The sequence below is a fragment of the Scleropages formosus genome, chromosome 18, assembly GCF_900964775.1.
Source record: "Scleropages formosus chromosome 18, fSclFor1.1, whole genome shotgun sequence".
Classification (NCBI taxonomy): Eukaryota; Metazoa; Chordata; class Actinopteri; order Osteoglossiformes; family Osteoglossidae; genus Scleropages; species Scleropages formosus.
The window spans coordinates 15563318-15586339 of record NC_041823.1 but is presented as its reverse complement, the minus strand read 5'-3'; the positions used below and the strand labels follow the sequence as shown (position 1 = coordinate 15586339).

The window sequence follows — 23022 nt, the reverse complement described above, 5'->3', positions numbered from 1 at the left end:
ATGAAGCATTGTATTTTCAAGCATCCTTCTCAACACACAGGCATCTGTGGTGAATGATGCCATGGATCCATCTCCATATTTTCGCTGTGAGGAGTGGAACTGATTTAGGAGATCATTTTTAAATGCATATCCAGTCATCGTACACACATATTCTTCGGGTGCAGAGAGGAAATGTGACAGTCACATTACAGATAGACATCTCGCACAGGAATGTGAACTTTCCTCAGCACTTACGGGCCACTCATACCTGACATGTCAAGCAACGTTTACAGGCCACTCAGCACTGAGCCTTTGTGATACCAGCTGAGATGTCCATAGGGATACTGTCAGGCCTGCATCTTTACAAATCTTTAAATTTGTCATCAGACCCCACATGCTACACAGTCTTAAGTTAATTACCATTACTTACCCATTCATGTAGCAAGGTAATTCTTGCAAGAACTATTTAAGGTACATACCTTGCTCAAGGGTACTACAGAAGTAGGTGGGGCTTGAACCTGTAACTTTTGTATCTGATAAGAGCAATGCTAACCATTACACTACTAACTGCCCTGTTTCAGGCCAATAGCTCCAGCTCTACTTTTTTATCTTTTTTCCCTGTGGGTGCAATATTCTCAGAACAATTTTGAGTACTGAGGACAATGTGGTAAATGTGTAAGCTGGAACCAAATATTTATACGTTGCACATCTTGCGATAGATCAGGACACATCATAAGCGATGTAGCCTGGGATCACTGAGTGTCTTGGTCTTTCAGAATCACACAGTGTCACCCCAGCCATCCAACCAGGCTTCTTATTTCTTATTCGTAGAAGGTATAGGTCGAGGGCTGCGATTTTATGTTAGAAGACAAGCTCCGACCCGCACGTGTCATGGAGAATCAGGTTTTGAATCGTCGTCTGATGGTTTGGTTCTGAGGTGTGTCCTCGGGTTAACCTCCTCGGTTGGCTCACAACCCCCAGCATCTCCCAGCATCACCAGATGATTGCCAGATTGTCTTATCGTTAAAGTCCTGGAGGCAGTGTACAGATAGAGTGACAAGGATATACTCCACTGCAAAAGTTTGCTTACATTTTTGTGCTGTCGGAATGTCGTGACTTGCTGCTCAAAATGTTGCAGGCGTTATCTAAAGTGGCTGCACACCAAACTTTTATTTTCCCAAGAAACACACTCTGTTCTCTTTCTTAAACTCTGTTTTCATGAACCGCAATATTGCATGTTACATTTGGTTTTACCATGTATGTACATTCCGTATGTTCCTTCAGATATCACATGACGCCACTAAGAGTGTTTCCTTAACTTATACCGAGCGCTGTCATAGTTACATTTTCAAGTCTTTTAATTATATTCATGCTAAAACCATCATTTCAGTAAAGCAGTTAATTGAGAGATTTCAATCTAAATTGTGCACTCAGACGAAACTTTAAGATAGACTGAGAAATTATTTGTCGTGTGATATTTAAATGGAGGTGAACCAGCACAGGGTCCCGCTCTCTGGTGGGTCTGGGGTTCGAGTCCTGCTTGGGGTGCCTTACGACGGACTGGCGTCCCATCCCGGGTGTGTCTCCGCCCCCTCCAGCCTTACGACCTGTGTTGCCGGGTTAGGCTCCAGTTCGCCGTGACCCCTCTCGGGACAAGCGGTTTCAGACCGTGTGTGTGTGTGTGTGTGTGTGTGTGTGTGTGAGTTCAATAATTGAGGGATGCCTATATGAAAATTCATGAGGCAAATAATCAGTGCACTGGATAAGCAACCATTGGTAATAAATTAAAGAAAAGATAACATTAAACGTTGATGTTTTCAGAGTCATGCATAAAAGTAATTTAGCAACCAGTTCTTATTGTATTGTGTGTGAACCAGCACAAGCATGGAGAAACCAGCCCAGTTTGGTAAATAGAAAAACACGTGATATGCGGTGTCGCCACTTCTTGACTGGACTCCTGAATCAATCTGAGTCATCCGTGACAGATGGAACCAGAGATGATGTTTTATTTGTCACCTAACACATCTGCGTGCAGGGACAACCACTATTTGTGTCACAGGGCTTTAGAGAACTGATGGAGACTTCTGGTATTTTCCACGTGTGCACAAACTGTTGAGTCATACATCATTCATTATGCAGATACATTGCATCATCCATTAAACATTTGAATTAATCATTGTACATCTGAGATACCAAACCATCCGTCGCAAGCACTCACAACAGGTGGAAAGCACACATTTATTGTTTAGGGTTGTTCAAGCTCACCACTTGCTACATCCTTCTAGAAAGTTCCTACTTGTCACAGTGTGGGCCAAATTTATAACACGTTTCAAGATGCTTTTGTCTTTCGTTGTGTCTTGACCCCGATGCATACTAGTTATGCAAAAAGATGTTTAGCCTGCTGTGCCAAAGATTTGGGTATCAGACCTGAGAGGCGCCATCCCTTGTGCCTTCACTATCTCAAATTTAAATAAACCTGTTACACAAGTACCAAGCGGTGTTTACTTTGTATAGGTATACATGGGCGCTGCAAAGGATGTAAAATGAGCTGAACAACAGGTTGTCGTAAGTGAAACGAACAGCCTCATTATTGTCTTACTTTTAGAGGATTCAAGGTGGAAGGTTATTTTATGATTCCTGACACACTTTTGAGTGTGTTTTTCAGGCTGTCGATAATATTTCAGCATTTTACCAAAAATCGGTATGCTCATGGCCTGACAAAACTCATTTTCATGCTAACAGTTAAGAGAGGAAAGGTCCTGAAGCTACCTAAGATTCTTTCTTCTGTCATATTCGAAATAAAATGACTACGGTATCGGTGCTGTCATCAGTTCAGTTGCTGAAGATTCAACTGTTTTGTTGAGCTTAAACAACCTTCGACAGCTGCGGGGGGGAGGCACTGGGAAAGTGCAGTACACTGGACATGAAGTAGCAGCATGACCGAACATGTTACTTGTGGGGGGCATTCCAGCTGTTTTGTCTGCAGATCTTCTTTAGTGCACAGGTTTTCTGACACTTGGTCAGTTCGTAATTCACAGTGTACCTCAACACAGAGATGCTGGGAAGCTCTTTGTGACCTTGGAGGCATTGCACCTGTTTAAATTTTTAATTAAATCATCTAGGGTGTCTAACTTTAATTTGTAATTGTCTGTTTTAGTTATGGTGGCAAAGCGGGTTTGGCCTGTCCGTGCTCTCGGGTGGGGCTGGGGTTCGAGTCCCGCTTGGGGTGCCTTGTGATGGACTGGCGTCCCGTCCTGGGTGCGTCCCCTCCCTCTCCAGCCTTACACCCCGTGTTGCCGGGTTAGGCTCTGGTTTGACTCAACCCTGCTCAGGACAAGTGGTTTCAGTCAATGTTTTTGTTATTTTTTAACTGTTATTTTTTGTATTTGTTTTTTATTTTTTTGGGGTGTGATTGTGAACCTTGTTGTTAGTATTGTGTTAAGATGTTTTCTCTGTGCATTGATTAATTGATTGATTCAGACCCACCTCTGAAAAAACCCAGAGTGCATGCAAGTTAGTGTATGTGCACAGCATGAACAAGTGAGATTCCAGACCATAACAACTGCTTTCGGAATACAAAGAGACAATCGGTACCAACGGATAAAAAGATGACGATGAATGAAGACTGCTGTCTAATCACACCTGAAGGGGATATGCGGGAACCTTCTCGTCCTTTCTCCTTAGCCCTTGACCGTGATCACAGACGCAGCTATCCGAGACCTTGCTGGAACCGAATCTCACAGTGGGGTTTCTTTGAACTGAATTACCTCACATTTGTTCGCATTTCGTCCTCGGGAATCCTAATACAACATAATGAAACATTACAAATCTATAGCCAAAAATCCATTTGCTGAATTCACTTTGCAGTTTATTTTTTGTCCCACACTCGTGAAATGTGTGTGACTGACAAGAGTCTGTAATGTAGTAAGGGTTCGTCGTCGTGGTACTCATGACGGACACCACACATGTTGTTGGACTATGACCACAGCTTAATTCCACATTTAATTTTGAACAAGGACAAAACAGAATTTGCAGTTCACCCAGAATGTCTGCTGATAGTGAGTGAATAACTTAGCTTTGACTAAAGCCAGATTCTGGGTTTTTGGTCTAAGGTTGAATTCTGTAAATGAGCCATTATTGGTGAGCCCAGGATGAGGCTTAGGTGAGTGTGGTAGTGCGGTGGGTTCAGCCTGTGCCCATGCTGTGGTAGGTGGTTCAAGCCTTGCTTGGAGTGCCTTGCAATGGACTGGCATCCTGCCCTGGTTATGTCCCTTCTGCCCTGTGTTGCTGGGTAAGGCTCCAGCTTGCTGTGACCCTACTTGGGGTCTGACACACACACACACACACACACACACACAGTCTGAAACTGCTTGTTCCGTACAGGGTTGTGGGCAGCTGGAGCCTAACCCAGCAACACAGGGTGTAAGGCTGAAGAGGGAGGGGACACATCGAGGATGGGATGCCAGTCTGGCAGAGGGTACCCCAAGTGGGACTCAAACCCTCGACCCACAGGAGGGCAGGACCTGGGCCAACCCACTGCACCACCCCCTCAATTCAGATATTTACAGGGTTGGTTCTTGTATAAACTTTGCTTATGATGAAAAAAAATACTTTGTAAAACCTTTTTATTTCTTTTAAATTAGAGCTAGTTCAGCTTTACTGATAGTACAAATATGTCGTCTCCACAAACTTGTAGTCACTCCTGCTTACTAACTGATTCATTGCAGTGTGCAACAGTCCTTATCTTCTTTCCACTTTCAGCTTTGTTTCTCATCTCCGCTTTGGGCTCCGTGATGACAGGACATCCCTTTTTACGCGTGTTACCCTGTTGAAATCACCAGCGCTCCGATCCATACGCCCAACTCCAGCTGAAGCAAGTTGAGCTCCGTGGCTCCTCCAATCTTTTTCTCTCTGGGTGCATTTTATTCACGTTGATCCGCTGTAAATGCAAACATGTCCTGTTCACGCGGAAATTTTACATAACAGAAATGTAAAAATGTGCAGCGCTTTAAGCGAAAGAAAGTCTGCATCTGAAAACCGATAAGCGTATAATTCCACAGCCTAGACGACAAAGTATATTTACAAATCTTTAACTGGCAATTTGACGTGCTAGAAATCAGTCTAAGAAAACTTTATTTCATGTAAAAGATTTTCACGAAAAAGGTGTGCCAAAGTGCTTTACAGTAATTTGAAAGAAAGCGAAAACCCATATGCTACTGTTCCACCTTCTACAGATATGAGTGATAAAAGAAAACTGATGGCACAATATAGACCACCTTAAAATAAGGTATGAGAAGGATGGGCCAAGGCCACTTACTGGTACTGATTGGTGGAACTGGAAGGGGTGTCACTGTGCACCTCAGGAGCAACACACCACAGGGAGTAAAATCCAGTGTCGTGTCTCGCTCACACACATTAACTAGAGCTGTCAGGCTGTGTCACTTCTGGTACTGGAGTGCAGTTGGGTTCTGTGCGTAGGGCTAGATAAGCAAGGACAGCCATGGCTGAATATAATACTAACTTGAGGTTAAAGTTACCCATCACCTGCATCGTCATGGAGGTGATCGTCATCATCCTGTTTGCTGTCTTCGTGAGATACGACACAGACACGGACGCCAGGAAATGGCACAAGGAGAAAAGCCATGACAACAAATCCAACTATGAGAACGACTTCTACTTCCGCTACCCCAGTGAGTCACACAGGATTTCTGCTTGTCTGAAATGGCACAGGGCAGAGGGTCCGTGGCCCTTCTCCTCCTAAACTCCTGTCTGTACCAGCTTTTTAGTCTTTATTCATTGCCTGCGATTTATCTGTTCATAGAAAAAAATCACGAGATTGGAACCATGGTCAATCCAACAAGTTAATGAAACACTAAGTGCTTTTCCAGTTATGTAAAATCAAATCTTTGGTGCTGTAAAAACTGTAGGGTAAAATATGTTTCAAGTGTTAGTGTTACCTGACACTAAATAAAAATTTATGGTTATCTTATCATGAATCAGTTGAAAAGTTGACAGATGAGCAAACAACCACATAAAGTGTTTATTTAAATACTAAACCTAGTAATAACGGCAATAACCTCAAAAAAGGAAATTAAGAAACATTTTTGCTGACCTTTTTAGCTCGCTTGCTGAGTTTACTGTTGTTTCAGTCGTGCAATGCAGCCGAGCTGCAACTCAATCTAGCATGATGAAATAAGGGCTCGAGCGAAAATCTGCAAACACATACTTATGTCGTGACAAGTTATGGCAGTCACAGGCTCACGAGACATAGATGGAGGGCTTGGGTCAGTCTGTTTAATGTGCAGTCTTTTTCTTTCTTTTTTTTTCAAATTTTTGGAAGTTCACATCTCTACAGGGCAGTATGAAGTGAGGTGTGTCATAGGCTGAGCAGAAGCTGAGGTGATGATGATCTGATGATGAAGGTCTTCCAGGAAGCTGAAAATGATATGAAGCAACTCTTAAGTCTACTCTCTCAGTTATCTTGAGAAAAAGGCCAGATTCTTTTAGTTGTAGTGTCATCTCTGTACAACTGTGTTGAATTGGAATGTGCTACAAGTGGAGTTGGAGCCAAGTTGACGAAGGTCTTCCTGGAGGCTGAAACTGATGAAGGTGGGAAGCAAGTATTTGCTTCTTTGCTTCAAGTTTTTTGAGAATGAAAGAAGGTCCTGTAATGTGGGGGATGTGGTGGCACAGCAGGTTTGGCCAGGGCCTGCTCTCTAGTAGGTCTGGGGTTCAAGTCCTGCTTGGGGTGCCCTGCAATAGACTGGTGTCCCACCCTGGGTGTGTCCCCTCCAGCCTTGAGCTGCCAGGCTAGGCTCCAGCTAGTTATGACCCCACTCAGGACAAACAGTGTGTGAAGATCCTGTAATGTTTGCAGGACTAAGACCATAAAGAAATTAGCTGCTAATGCTGGCAATGAACTGGGTTGAGAGAAAATAATGTGTAAGTTTATTGCCTTGATAAATTAAATTAAATCTTTACCAAGTGTCATATTAATTGCAAAGCTTTAGTATTATTAAATACCCTGTCGTATTTTTTGTATCATGGACTAATTACAAAGGTGTCTCAGTGACTCAGATTTTTTTCATTAATAGTTTTGCACCTACAGCTGTAAAGCACATTTTTTTTTTAAGTGAAATTAACCGGTTCCATAATTCCAGCACAGCAAACAAGTAAATTCTGCTGTGGTCTTTACTGTGCTCCTTAACTGCACCATGCAATTTTTTAAAAATTTCCTTAAAGCAAGATTCTTGAAAGAAGGTTCTTTTGAGCAGTACCACAGTTCCAGAGTGTAATAGACCCTTGAGTTGCTATTTAGCTGAAGACTGCAGTTGGCAATGGTGGCTCCAGGGCTAGTAGCAGCAGTATGGTTTATCTGACTCTGAGCACTCCTATTGCATTGTGCCACAATTCCACCTTAACGAGCAGCGGCCTGGGAAAGAGGGAGGAACGCAAACAGTAGATGCGTCCCAGGCCGGGGCTGTCAAAAGTTTACCACGCTGCGGGCTGCCCTGCTTTCATGCTGGTGCTGAAGATGAGCATGAAGCAGCGAGTGTCACAGGGGTCACTGACAAAGGACTGCACACATTGTCATGGGCAATTTAGTCCAGTCCAAAGGGATGGACTCTTTCCATTGTGTTCATAAAGGTCTCAAGTCAAAAACGTGGCGTATTTACCAAAGTGAAAAGCGAGGACTATACAGTAATACCTCGCCCTACGTCGTTTCGTGTTGCGTCGATTTCGACTTTACGTCGGTTTTTTGTTAGATATATATGGAAAAATACAACTTGTCTTCAGTCGGCTGAGGCAACTTTATGTCGGTCAGCCGAAAGTATTTAAAATCGTTAAAAACTTAAAAAAATCACTTAAAAACAAAAAAGTGTAAAATAATATATTGTAATCTTTAAAATCAATTAAAAGCTTAAGAATAGAAAAAAGATTGTCTTATTTACCTGCCATTTTTTGGAATTTTTTTTTTTGTTTTTTCTTTTCTTTAGTATTAATTGAAGTGTATACAGTTAAGGGGAATGCTTTTTAGGGGTTTATAGGGGGTCTAAATCGGTTTTTTAGGGGTTATTTCATTTTCTGTCGTTTTTCGACTTAAGTTGCACCCTTTGGAACCAATTAACGATGTAGGGCGAGGTATTACTGTAGTACGCTATTATGCACTGCAGGTACAAGAGTAACCAAGTATCCATACATGTGATATGTATTTGTCATGTTGTGTTTGAAAACTGTCCATATTTGGAATGTGCTTGTTATTCAGCGAGCCGCGTTGGAAGACTGAGTGACTCTATGTGGACCAATCAAGCAGTAGGGTTGTCTGCTACCATCAGTCCCTTCTGTGCCAATCCAGTCACCAGGCAACAGCACAGAGGAAAATTGTTCATCAACAGGGCACAGGGGCCGTGAATGAGCCTAATTGGTGAACTGCAAATTATTGGAGTGAAAATGAGGGAAGATCTCTTTGTCTTCCAGCATTGGCAAATAGTGAAAGAACAGCAGCCACACACAACGGAGCTCTGTGCGCAAACTGCTCTGGTACCACAGCCACTGTCCCATGAGAACTTCAGCTGGAAGTGGTGCAATAACCAGGTTTTCTTTGCTTTGTTGTTTAGGGGAGCAGTGTTGAGTAATTCACTTGACACTGATCTCATGCCTACAGAGGGCTGATCTTAGCCCAGTTGCTCAGAGGGAGCATGGTAAACCGAGGCAGAGCATGGTGCGGAATCATGGAGGCTGTCAGGGCACAGTAGGTCAAGGAAGGATAAGGTAATTAGGTATGGGAGGGTGTGGCAGGTTATGGCAGGGTATGGTGTGGCACCTTTTCACTGGTGTTATGCCAGTAGAGAAGAAGAGCACGTCATGTCATATTGTGACGGAAAAGAACACATCACCCCAGTTTTGTAAGAACCGCACCGGATACCTTCAGGGTTTATTTTAAGCCCCTTTGACTTGTTTGTGTAACATTAGATTTACTACTTAACATCTGTTCATGTTACATATTTACATTTTTACATCTGTGTCAATGTATATTTCAGAAGTGCTTAGGTTTACTAATACTGATCTATGGCAAAGACCTGTTGCAGAAATGGGAGAAGGCCCTTTATGTTCTTATTACTCAAACATCTGCAATGCTTTTAACTTTGTACCTGATAGAAAAAAAATAATTTAAAAGTTTTAATTTTAGCATTACTTTTCAGTTTGGCTTTTAATTTAATATTAATTTGTTATTAATTAATTAAATTATATTATATGGCAAGTTCCCAGTGAAAAACTAGGTATTTTGACTTCCAGTGGGTATGTTACATTTTGAAATCCCTATTAGGATTTTGAGTCATTTTAAAGGTTTAATACACAACCCAACACTATACGTTATTCACTGTTTTATTAAGGTTCGTCTTTCTTCTGACTGCCAGGCTTCCAGGATGTGCATGTGATGATCTTCATCGGCTTCGGCTTCCTCATGACCTTCCTGCAGCGCTATGGTTTCAGCAGCGTGGGCTTCAACTTCCTGATCGCAGCCTTCTCCCTGCAGTGGGCCACCCTCATGCAGGGCTTCTTCCACGGCATGCATAACGGCAAGATAGAAATTGGTGTGGAGAGGTACTACCCCGAAACACACAAACACTCATGCAGGACTGCACACGCAGCTCCATGGGATTGACACACTGAAGTGGGAACAGAAGGGATGCCTAAGTGCACATGCATACTGATATATCAATGAGGTGAAGTCTTTAAATGTTCAAGTATGGAGGGAGGGTCTCGGGGGGTGTGGTGGCGTAGTGGGGCAGTGGGTTTGACCTGGTCCTCCTCTCTGGTGGGTCTGGGGTTCAAGTCCTGCTCGGGGTGCCTTGCGACAGACTGGTGTCCCCTCCTGGGTGCGTCCCCTCCCCCTCCAGCCCTACATCCTGTGTTGCCAGGTTAGGCTCTGGCTCCCTGCAACCCTGTATAGGACAGGTGGTTCCAGATGATGTGATGTGCGTGTGGGAGGTCCTTGAAATCTGCACATTTGTCACAGGGTGCTGAACTGGGGTGATAAAATGGGCATTTTAACCCGAGTCTGGATGGCTTGTCTGCCCGCAGCATGATCAACGCGGACTTCTGCACGGGCGCGGTGCTCATTTCCTTTGGGGCTGTGCTGGGGAAGACCAGCCCCGTCCAGCTGCTGATAATGGCTGTCATTGAAGTGACTTTATTTGCCATCAATGAGTTCCTCGTCCTCTCAGTGCTGAATGTGAGTGAACAAGCCCGAGATCCGGTGTGCACTCCTTATTTGTCACGGGTTCCATTTTCACCGTGCGCTTTACTCTAACACTCGGCCGTTTGATGCTTACATTGCCGAGTGACAAAACAGTCAAGCCATCTGTGGTTCCCTCTCTACACCAGGCGAAAGATGCAGGTGGCTCTATGACCATTCACATCTTCGGAGCATATTTCGGGCTGGGAGTGACCCGTGTGCTCTACCGCCCCAACCTAGACAAGAGCCAGCACAAAAACTGCTCAGTCTACCACTCTGACCTCTTCGCCATGATTGGTAAGCCACATCCGTTGAGAATCTTTTTAGTGTGTAGTGTAAGTGCACTGTTATTCAAAGCAACATATGGTTTTCACCCATTTTGCTGCTTGAAATTGATAGTAAAGCACTGCCACAGAGATATCATGGTATGGAGAATTACAGCATGGACCCTTGTCCTGAGCTCACTGTCACGCCCTCCTCGGCGCAACGAGGATCACCTGCGGCGGATCGGGGGACGACCGCATACAAGGGCGGTCCGGAGCACACTCAGACGCGGAACCTTGTTCAGCCTTGATCGTCGCTCTAGTGCGCACTCCTGAATCCTCACCTTTCCTGATCCTCCCGTCCTCAACCCTGTTCTCCCGTCTCCTTTCCCTTTGTTCTCTGGACCTCACGGTTTCCACGATCTCCTGCTTGTCTCGAGGTTTACGGCTTTCGGATTGTCCCTCCGGTTACGTTTGTACATCGGTGACCCTTGGATTGTCTTGTGACCACTGTTTTTGGATTCCCCTTTTCAACCCGTACGCTCCGCACTTGGGTCCGACGGCTTCCTTCCGTTGTGACACCGTGACACTCACAACTATCATATTTAACATGCTTTCTAATGTGGCTTTGCTGTCTTTGCATAGGCACCATCTACCTCTGGATGTTCTGGCCAAGCTTCAATTCTGCCATCACTGCAGAAGGGGACGACCAGCACAGGACGGCAATGAACACCTACTACTCCCTGGCCGCCTGCACACTGGCCACGTTTGCCATCTCCGCTGTGGTCAACCATGAAGGCAAGCTGGATATGGTGAGGAGGACTGGATGAGAGAAACGATCGGTGTGATGAGCAGTGTCTCAGAATCATTTGGATAGTTATTTTGGTAATATGGCTTTTGCTGTCATCATTTTAAAAAATGTAATACAGGTACTATTCTATTATGCTGATATAATTGTGATAAAACAATAATGTTTTCTAAATGTTGCTTCCATCTGTGGCAAATACATATGGTAGTATCACAAAGACCCATAATTGTACTAATTCAATACACTGATGTAACTTGAACTATTTCCAGTGTTTAGGCAAAGCAGTTAAATTGAATTTAGGCCACTTTATTATTGTAATATATTGCCTTCGCCAGTGCAGTTGCTCCAAAGTGCTTAAAATAAGATTTAGCAGAATGTAACAAACGTGAAACTGGTTGCCTTGGAGCGAACACCCTCCGTGTTTATTAAATCATTTTCCCAGTCGTGGTTAATCCCAATAATTAATTTGACTGTTGGGCGAGCACGGCTAATGTTTATGTTAACGCGATGACTGACGGGCGCTCCTTCCAGGTTCACATCCAGAACGCAGCGCTGGCAGGGGGTGTTGCGATGGGCACAGCTGGGGAGATGATGCTGACACCCGTTGGCTCAATGGTTGTCGGCTTCTTGGCGGGGATCATCTCCACGTTGGGTTTCAAATATCTCACTGTAAGTTTGTCTAGATTTAAATGTGTATTGCTGATAAACATTATTAGCAGTGTTATTCACTGCAACACCGTGGGGCCCAAACACATTCCTGAAGTCCAGATGAGCCCCCAGTCCGGCTGAGTTTAACATTGCCATTAACTCTTTCATTACCCTACGCGCCTTTCTATTTCAGTCGTCATTTATTAATGAGTGAATGCAAATAGATAATTACGGCACTTCTAAATACAGCGGGACTCCAAACCACGGTCTTAGTGCTCTTATTTTACCTTATCCTGCAGTAAATTGTTTTTTAGCGGAGAACTGCTGTGTTGCAGCTTGTGGGGATACTCATCAGATGGTTCCTAGGCTCAGAGGTCCTGAGTGTTTTGTTCACTTTCCCCTCCTGCTCAGCCCATCCTCGAGGAAAAGTTCCACGTTCAGGACACCTGCGGGGTTCACAACCTGCACGGCATGCCAGGGGTCCTGGGAGCCACTGTGGGTACCATCACAGCCTCGCTGGCATCTGCTGAAGTCTATGGGGAGGGGTAAGTTGACAGGCTCTATCATGGTCTCATTGTGTCAGAGCGAGTTACAGTTTTACCATGTTACACAGCTGGATTTTTTTAGGCTACAAGCTAGTTCAGGTTGCACACCTTACTGAAGGTAACTCTGGGTTTCAAGTTTGTGTGCTCTGCTGGTATTCTACCTGTTCATGGTATATCTCTCATTGAATCTCAGATCATGATTTAATTTTTAAAAACACTTTTAATTTGTTCACTTTATTACTGTTTCAATTTACTGACTATGTTCTGGTGGTAGGATGAAGGACGTGTTCCCTGACATATACGAAGGCAAAACTACGCCCTTCAAGCAAGCCATGTGGCAGGGACTCTCCATGGGAGTGACCATGGGCATTGCTTCCATTGGAGGAATTCTCACAGGTATATGATCCCAGAGTCCTCCGAAGGCATCGCACAGTCGCTGCATTCGCTGTCACACTTAGCCCTAACCATTCCATTTGACTGAGATGACTAAAATGACTGTCTGTGTAGATGTTTGGCAAGAAGCTGATAGAATATGCCCTGCTCATGCCATTCAGGGCTCCTGCTGAAAGTGCCCATCTATGCCACGCCCCCTGATACCATGTGCTTTGAGGACAACATCTACTGGGAGGTGTGTCTTTGTCACAGCTTCTGTCTAACACTGGCATCTAATGTTTGAATTATGAGTGTGTCTCAGCCAGAAAGAAATAATTTCTAGTGAAGGGCATCTGACAAGAATCACTGATGAACTAATAAACTTCTTACTTCCTTATATCTTTTAACACTGTTATGTTAGCTTATCATCTGTGTTGAGCGGAAACACCAGTGGCAATATGCTGTTAAGTAATAAGTACTTAGTGAGCATTTCAGTGCTTTCCTTTTCTTTTCGTTATAATCTGTTCAAATGACAGAAAATGAGAAATTGACCTGTGCAACCTGACCGGCTGCAGATGATTCGGGACGCTGTATAGACGCAAGGGGCAGATCTGTTTATGACTTGATGAGCAGAGAACTGCAGCTGCTCAGCTCGGTCTAAAGTCAATGAGGCTGAAGACTTTGTTTCCTCTGTGTTTGTCTCCATCCACCAGGTCCCAGGAGAGGAGGACTCCCACCAGGAGTTGGCTGCTGTAAGAACGGAGGAAGTGGAGAAACCGCTCAACGGCTGAGCGGTGTGGCTTCCGTGGTAACGGAGCACAGTCATCGCTGTGTCGGGCAGGAACCGGGCCCATCCAGTCTGTCCTCCCAAGAGGAGTTCAGCATCTTCCCGCTGGTCTCAGTCCATCAAGGATCTGGAAAAGTTTGTTACTGCAATTTTCATTCTAGAGAGACAAACTGCATTCCTTCTCCTCTTATGTCTTTTGTAAAAAAGAAAAAAAAGAAAAAAACTACACATTTTGCATTATATGATGATACCCAATGCATATATCATGCTGTACATTATCTCAAATTTCTTTTGTGATTAGGATTGTTTTTTTTTTTTAATGTTCACATTATACCTGAGTGAAGTATTACATATTGTGCCATTTCTACGGTGCAGGACATACTGTACAGCTGCACGTGCAGTGGTTTGGCTGTCCACTATAGTACAAGACTTTTCCCACAAGATTGCAGAAGAGTAAAAATGATGATGCAGGTAATTCACGCCATGAAGCCCTCACAGATTTGTTTGTAAAAAATAAGACCTGTCGCGGACAGGCAATGTTGTTAGTACCAAGTGTGACCAGTAGGTGTCGCTCCGGAACTTTGTTAGTCGCGCCTCGGTACGCAGAGAGCGCATATTAGCAGTCGCTGCAATGAGGGCATTAAGGCAGCGCGGCGGCGCGCTCTTTCTCTGGGTTTCATTCTACCTTCACTTATACCACAGTGCGCAGCAGCACAACCATTTCTTTCCTCCAGTTCTTCAGAAGGCAGTAGCTGATGAACAAAGTTGACCTGGTCATTATATTTTGATTTTTCACAGCCAAAGATTTGTTCCTTCCTATTTAGATGAGTCAGTATGTTAGGGAAATAAAGGGGAATATTTGGGGATGCTTGAAATGTTTGTTGCAAAAATTACATTTCCCTGAAAGGGACATTGACAATGAGCATGAAAGGAAAGTTTAATACTCAAAGGAAATATTTCATGTATATGTTTTGTTAATACTGTTCGGTAAGGCCTTTATTGGCTTCTATTCTAAAATTATGTTTTATACATTGGGCATTTATTTTTTCAGGTTTTGTAATCTTTGTTTTTTAAATACGGATGATTGAAAATATATTTTTTCATTGTCTGAAATTACACACAATAAACTCATTATGGATTTGAGACAGAAGTTGCTTCAGTATTGATCACATTGCACAACTAAACTTTGGCTGAGAATGAAATCAAGGGCATGTTTTGAAAGTGAAATATTCTGAGGTTATGTATCATCTTAAATGACTGGGCAAATGCACTAAAATGGGTTGGGTTTTATTAATATAAATGATGATGCCTTCCACGTTTAAGTGGGAAGGGCTGTGGTATCACACTGTGATAGTGGACCTGACATTTTGGTACAAGAACATAAGATTTTGCATTCTTTCCACATTAATACAAAATGTCCCATGATCCTCTCATGAATAATGAATGATACCAAAATCCAGGTGGTTTAATTCACAGTTTCGCTTTCTGGGTACAAGCTAGAAAAGGGAGTCGGGGGGTTGTTCCGGTTCCATGTTGTTGGGCTTGGACTGAACGTCAGTCCATTGTTTTTCTGTGTGATCTTGGAAGGGTTCCACTGGTGTTTTTCACCCACTTCTATTTTTGATGGGGCCCTGGAGTAAACTGGTGCAGCTGCCTTTTCCCAGGAACTACAAGTAGCAGCTGGACAAATGACTGAGTGAAAGCAGGTGGCGCAGTGAGTAGCGCTGCTGTTTCGCAGCACCTGAGTGGTGCGAGAGGATGTGGGTTCAATTGCTGCTCAGTCTGTGTGGAGTTTGCATGTTCTCTCTGTGTTTGCATGGGTTTCCTCCCACAGTCTGAAGATGTACTGTTTAGGTTCACCCCTAGTGTGTGAGTGACAGAGAGAGTGTGTTCTAGTGATGTATGGCTGAGTCACCCAGTGTAAGTAGTGTATCTAGTATTGTAGGTCACCTTGGTGAATAAGGTATGTGGGCTGGTAACACTACATAGAATTCACTGGAAGTTACTTTGGAGAAACATGTCTGCTAAGTAAATGTAAGCTGATTTGCTCTAAGTTGCTGCTTACAACTGCTTTTGCTATTCCTTCAAGGCCCACACAGTAGGGCCATTCATTTCATGAAGTGACAGCTGTTAACAGAAGGATTAAGGTGTTCAAGTAAAACGCCACTGACACATTGAACAAAATTTTACTATGGCCTATATGGAGTAGTTCCGCACTGAAATGTTTTTCAGAATCACAGAGAGTTCTGGAAATTAACTGGCACTGATGCAGGTGTAAGAAGGGCTTCTAGAAGTCAGTCTGGTTTTGAAAAGGCCTATGCTTAACAATTTCCTTTTTTATTTCCAACTCTACTAGTTGTCACCCCAGTTTCTCATCAAATTTTAATGCATCAGACAAGTGCAGGAATTCTCTGCCGGTTCATTTTCTGTTTTTACACTGTATAGTGTACAAGGACACTGAAAGAACACCTTGCCCTCCTCCTTCATCTCATTATTTAAATACCGTTTCCTCCTGCATCAGAGACTTTCCACTCTTACCTTCTTCGAGCTTCTTGCTCTTCGCTGCACCATTCGCCACTGCTCCAACAGTTTGACTCAACTAGCTGGTTTGCACTGCATTACATTGTTGTATGTTTTACAGTCAGTAATTTCTAAGACTGGCCATTGTGTGACACTGCTGTAGCTGCAAACCATCAAGGCGTGCGGCGCAGCTGCACCGCACGGTACCCAGTCTTTCAATTTAGCTCACGGCAGTACATACAAGCACAGCCTTGTATTGACCAGCTAAATACCAACCTAGTTTGTCATTTGAGCACAAGGGCCACGTGGAAGATCCTTCTTGAGTTTGTTAGTATCCCCATCTGTTGTGTAAGCTTAATACTTTTTAGCAGTATGCTGGAGGCAGCTGATAGCGTAGTGGTTATAGCTCCTGCTTTTGGTACAAGAGTTCAAATCCCACCTCCAGCTGCAGAAACCTTGAGCAAGGTACCCTACCTAAAATTGCTCCAGTAAAATTAGCCAGCTGTATAAATGGGTTAATAATTGTAGGTAGGTTGACAATGTAAGTCGCTTAAGAGAAAAGCACCAGGTAAATGAATAAATGCAAATACAGCAGTAAAGAGTGTTTCCATAAAATTTTTGCCCTGACTCAGCAAGCACACTCCTCCCTTACTCCATGATCTCCACAGTGCACTGCTCTATGAGTCCCTTGCAATGGACTGGCATCCCTTCCTGGGTGTATCCCCTCCAGCCTTGCGCCCTGTGTTGCCAGGTTAGGCTCCGGTTCACTGTGATCCCACTCAGGACAGTGTGTGTGTGTATTTGTGTGTGTGTATTACTCTACTAACACTATTGGCAATAAATGTAGACTCCTAACAACCAAAATCCAAACATACCAAAACTAAGTACACACAACACATCAGTACCTCCTCCTTTCTCTGCTGCACACCACAGCGCATTTCTTCCCTCAGCCAGTCCCCCTAGGTGTGTCAGTCCATGGAAACAGTGGAGAGGAAGCTTAGGCTGTGGCCGCTACAAGGTGTATAAATACTTTTATAAAATAGCCTTAGAATCCATACAATTGTCACCCGAAACACAGGGATCCGGGACGGCTGAAACCAAGTGCAGCGTTGTTCGTCTGAAGTTGAGGGAAGAGGCAAGTTCTCAAAACCAGGGACAGGCGAAGGGTCGGTCGATCGGCGAACAGGACAGGAACGAGGATCCATGGACGTGGTCGGAGAACGAAGCAAGGAGTCAAAAAACCGGAGATCATGAATAGAGAAAGAGTGTGTGTAGTAAGGGGTGTGGTGGCACAGTGAGTTGGGCTGCAGTCCTGCTCTCCGGTGGGTCTGGGGTTCGAGTCCCGCTTGGGGTGCCTTGCGACAGACTGGCGTCCCATTCTGGGTGTGTCCCCTCCGGCCTTACGCCCTGTGTGGGACAAGTGGTTCTGAAGGTGTGTGGGTGTGGGGTAATGCAAGGAAGGGCGGTTGTCCCAAACGAGATTCCGCAATGGTATGGGAGCTGAAGAGGGTCTTTACAGGGTGAGCGATTACTCAGGAGCTAGTGCAGAGTCAGGTGTTGTCGCTTGTGTTGTGGGTGTGGATGTGACAACAATATCATAATGCATACAACAAAATCACAAGTGAATGAAAGCTGCTTTTTTATGTTGCATTAACATAAAAGAGCACATATTTAAGGTAACTGATCATTGCCACTTTAGTCAATACAGTTCATTACTATGTACATTTAGCTCATGCTTTTCTCCAAAGTGACTTACAATGTTAAGGTCACAGTTATTTCATGCTTACACTCATTTACCTATTTATACAACTGAGCAATTTTACTAGAGAAATTGAGGGTAAGTACCTTTCTCAACGGTACTATAGCCAGAGGGGGGGATCAAACATGTGACCTTTGGGTCCAAAGGCAGTAGCACTAACCCCTACTACACTACCAGCTGAACACCCTGAACACCATGTGACCATAGTACCTATGATTAAATATCTTGTACTTTCACTTTGCTATGGCAACAGATGGAATTTGAAAACGCAACAGTTCAGGTAAGGTATTTGATTTTACAGGTAGAGTGGTGTCAAATGTGGGATCTACCTCCACTCAAACTTTATGAATTCAGTGCACTTGTTTCTAGATCAGTACAGTGCTTCGCAAAAGTGCTGATTGTGCACTAATCTGTCTTTTAATCTCCTGTTCCCTTCTTCTATCACTCATGGACAAAACCCTGAGAAACTTGAACTCCTTCACTTGGGGCAGTAGTCCACCCTCACTTAACCTTGGTGGAGTCCAACCCACACATCAGGCGTGTTTCAGTTAATGCCAGGAATATGGACACGACTCAACCGTAGTCATACAGGGGTCAAGTGGCAGCCCCGGTACCCTATATTCCTGCTGTAGGGTCCATAGCATGTGCTGAGGAACATGGTCATATGTTTTTTCCCAGTTCACAAAAAACATGTACACTAGATTAGCATGTTCTCCTGCTTCGTAAAACAACTGTGCCGAGGCAAAGCGCTGGTCCACTTCTCTCGGATCAGGATGAAATCTGTGGAGTGGCGTGTACTCTGTCCTTGACAAATAAACACAATGTTTATTTAACCTCATTATCACAGCTGCGGGAATTTTCTCACCCCTGCTCAACAGGAAACTAAACCAATATCTTTGATTTTTTTTAAGTTCACATGTGAACGGGCAAAAATGTAAAACAAACGTGATGGTGTCACAATATGGCATTTCAGCAGTCTATTTACATTCACATGTATTCATTTAGCAGGCACTCTTCTTCAGAGCGACATACATCTCATGGAAAATACAGCGTGTGCATTACATTTGAATTACATTATATTTGAAAGGGTATTTAAAATTCTGAAAAGTCCACAATATTTTAAAAAAAATGCATGGGATAAAATCGTTGCTGGAATCATGTCCCCGGTGTCCCCGGTGTCCCCAGTGTCCCCAGCATAAATTAGGTCTATGCATGTGTGTAACAAAGTGAGAACAAATGGTGATTTTATGCTTGCGGAAGACGCTGATGGACTAGCTTGTAGAAGTTTCCAGAACATGAAACAGTAAAAAAAAAAATAATGAGGAAGCATTTCCAGTGAAACAGAAAGAAAAAGAGGGTAGAAAACAGCTGACTGAGCTGAAATAAGGGAAAAGGACCGCATAATTAACGAGTAACAAATCAGGGCTATTATAATTAATGAATAACAGGGTCAGGGGCGAGGGGGGTGGTAAAATCGCAAAAGACTAAATGCTACATGATGGCACCCAAATCTCTGATGGGAATTCTGTCTCTGTCTGTTCCCCATAACCTCTTTCCCAACCTCTGTCATTCTCTTCCGCTCCCCAAGTACAAATAGCCTTTGTGGATTGGAGACCTTTTCTTGGATGCCAATTTGCATGAAGGCAAGTAGCAACAACACTTTTTTTTTTCTGCCGAAACACTGCAGAACCCCCTACCTCCCCTGTCCCAGCATTGCCACTTCTTTTGTTTTAGGACACACACAAACACACACACATACACACGCACACACACGCACACACACACACACTCACTCACTCAGTGAGACCTTACTTCCTGGGATGGCGTAATTAAAACAAGAGGTCCCCACACAATCCCCTTTTGTCTTATGGAAAAGTGAAAGGAGAGAGGAGCAGGGCCAGCGCTGCATGTTAATTAAGCTGCCGCTGAACTTAAAAGGGTGTGTGAAATAGACAGAAACCAGTGGTAAAATATGGTATTGATTTCAACGCGTCCTCTCCTTGTGCTACAAGAACGCAGTGCATGTAACGTATTTTTCTACCCCAACCAGATGGCTGCAAGCATTAAAAAAAGAAAATATTTTGAGAATAAAATAAGAACAAATTCAAATACGCTAAGATGTTCCACATAAAAGAGGTGGACAGCCAACTAATGTGCAGATTTTGTAATGTAGCAGTTTACTAGTACGTGGTGCTCTTGATTCTGAAGCATTTCCCTAAACTTCGCTCTCTCACATTGTGCAGTGATTTTACATGTTTTAATTGAGGTACGGTTTACCGAGTAAAATGTGTAGTTTCTTATATGTCTGCATGTAACCAAGTGGTCAGTTCTTCATCAAAGCATTAAAATACTGCCCGATTTTGCGTTTTGCATACGCTAACAATCAGTGCGTTTAAATCACCTCTTCACCGTGACAATTCCAATATGTAAGAGCGAAGAGAAACGCGTCTCCCTTCAGCTTTTGCGTTTAGTTACTTGTTGGTGCGTAGTACCGATAATCATTAGCGACACTTAATTTGAAGTATATGAAAAGTCAAAACCCCTACATTTATACATTAACAGATTATGCTAATAGCTGGGTTTTAATCAAATCTATTAAGGTGAAGAGCATGACTGAAGGCACAACTGTAAGGATTTAAGGGCACTGGTCCAGGTTTCCAGTGCCCTAAATGCTGCTCCACAATGCTCCCCATTATAAGCAGGTTCCTCTTGAATGCTAAGGAGCGGCAGGGCAGCGGAGCAGCTCTCTCTCCCTGTCACTTCCCCACAGGGGCGAGAAAAGCCGGCTCGCTGGATCTCCGTTCCTGGCACCCGGTTCTGAGGCGGGCACTGCGTGCGAGGGCCTGTGTGCCAGTGAATGGGCACCCACTCCAGCCTGTCCCCACAAAGCCCCCATTCTTCAGGCTCAATGGGCCCATTAAGGCCGGGGCCTTTTGCTCGGGACGGGATGTGAGGCCGTGGAGACGGCACACAGAGACCTCCGTTAGAGCCAGGAAGCCGGGGGCTGCAGGAAGGAGCGGTACAGACACTCGGTCAGGGATAATATTTGCTTACATGCCATCAGCCTTTGGGAAGGCAAAGCCTTTGTAGCGCTTTCTTGCCTTGGATCTTCTCTTAAATGGCCTTGTGATCCACTGTTTAGGGCCTTTAAACTGTTTCATCCTTTTGAATCAAGATGTAATACAAACAAACAAAATAACCCTTTTTTTATTAAAGTGACATAGCTGTTCGTTCTGCTTGGTCACATATAGCGGTACAGTAAGCGCGCTGGTTGCAATGTACTTAAATACAAACAGATAGATAGATAGATAGATAGATAGATAAGCATTGTTGTGTGAATCCTATATTCTGTGTAAAGGGAAACATCTCATAACTACACAGCAAAAAAGCTGATCCAGCAGCACAGCCTCATCACAGCTCTGTATCCACATGCAATAGCGAATTACGCTGAGCCCCCACCTGGTGAAAATCTGCTGCAATGGCTTATGAGAACACACCTTTTACTACAACGGGATCATTATTCAGTAGAACCACATTTTTATCCATTATGTGGTCACTTCTCTCCCACAATGGATTTTTTCTCCCCTAAAGCCTTTCACAATGTTTCTCTCATATCTACACTACATACCTCCTACATTCAGTCACACTGACCACCTCAACCAGTCAAAACTCTCCAGAAAGGTAAAATTAGTGTGACAACTGTTTATTATATTATAATAATAATCTAGGTGTAGTTAAGCATTTTGCTCACAGGTACTGCGGTATCTATACCTATAACAGTATAGTGTCCACATGGTGCGTACAGAGAAAGACACAGGCAGCAATGTTTACTGAGCTTTAAATATGAAATAAGTTTAGATAAGTTATAAGCAACTGTTATTTTATCCATTATCCATTAAATTATCAAAATGCCTCTGCCCTAGGCGTACCCTATTTTTACCCTCCGTAGAACCTGGATGCTGTATCAGACAATTCGTTATAGATAACGAAGCAATGAATATTTGAAATATAACATTAAAAGAGCAGCAAGAAATAATATTTTGTTACCAACTCTACAAAATATATTGGTGTTGTTACTGTGCTACATAAAAATACCTTTTACTTTATTTGCTTTTATTTTGATTCTTTTAATTAATTTTAGGTGACATGTTTTTGCCCCAGGAACTGATTATTTTTCCACTAGAAATGACAATAATTCAACCTCTTCATAACTTCATAATTTTCAGACATTTTTTCAGAAAGCAGTTTTGCACGCTTTTCCTGTTTATCTAAAACTTTCAGTCTGTTGTTGAATATACCTTTGTTCACTGAGTCGTATGTCGCTTTGGAGAAAAGTACCTGCCAAATTTATAAATGTAAAGATAGATGTAAACAGGAAAGATGCTGTCATTACTCTGAAACACCACTTTGCAATGTGGCCACTTCATTGTCATTATTATCCAATAACTATAGTCTGTCGTAGTTTTTCTGTTGTGTAAAATGTGTGAAATGGTAAGGGTTAAATGTTTCGAAACCTCGGTGAAATGGTGAAAAAAAGGCATTTGGGGCAGGAGGGCGACCTTGCAGGGGCAGGTGAGGAGAAAACCAAGAGGCAGTGATCTAATGATGCCCCAGCCCCAGAAGTGTGTGGAAAGAAAAGTCTCCCATTGCAGAGCGCCAATTAACTCGGCAGGGAGGGCGACATGATGGACACCTCTTTTATTATGGTCTTAGGAGCCCGGTGGTTTCCCACGTCCAGCTGGAGTCACAAAAGGAACCTGGAAAGACGTCTGTAATACATTGTAAATGTACATGGTGCACTGATATGGATTAAATAGCCACCTTCTAATACACTCTGAAAAACAGGGCCAACAAGAGGGAGAATGTTTTTGGATTCATATCAACACCCTCAGTATCAGTCATTTCTGTTGTGGAACTTGGCCTGTTTGTGTCAAGTAGGAAAGTTCGAATTCGTTACTTCTTGACATTTAATGGTTCTGAAAAAATGGTTCTCTCGGAAGCAATATAAAATACATGTGTTCGGTGGGAAAATACATGGGCAGCTTATCCAAAATGTTTCGGCGCTGCTCCTTCTCCATGTGTCCTTTCAATGTCCAGGAGT

General features: G+C 43.5%; 1 protein-coding gene across 1 annotated transcript; it reads left to right on the top strand.

The window, feature by feature from the left end:
• Positions 1 to 5386: 5386 nt before the first annotated feature.
• rhbg (Rh family B glycoprotein) lies at positions 5387 to 14674 on the top strand. The gene is made up of 10 exons (XM_018739671.2): positions 5387 to 5669; positions 9399 to 9585; positions 10066 to 10216; positions 10369 to 10516; positions 11128 to 11294; positions 11822 to 11959; positions 12350 to 12483; positions 12758 to 12879; positions 13038 to 13111; positions 13569 to 14674. The coding sequence occupies exons 1-10, from the start codon at positions 5480 to 5482 to the stop codon at positions 13644 to 13646; spliced, it is 1389 nt and encodes a 462-aa protein (XP_018595187.2). The 5' UTR covers positions 5387 to 5479; the 3' UTR covers positions 13647 to 14674.
• The last annotated feature ends 8348 nt before the right edge of the window (positions 14675 to 23022 follow it).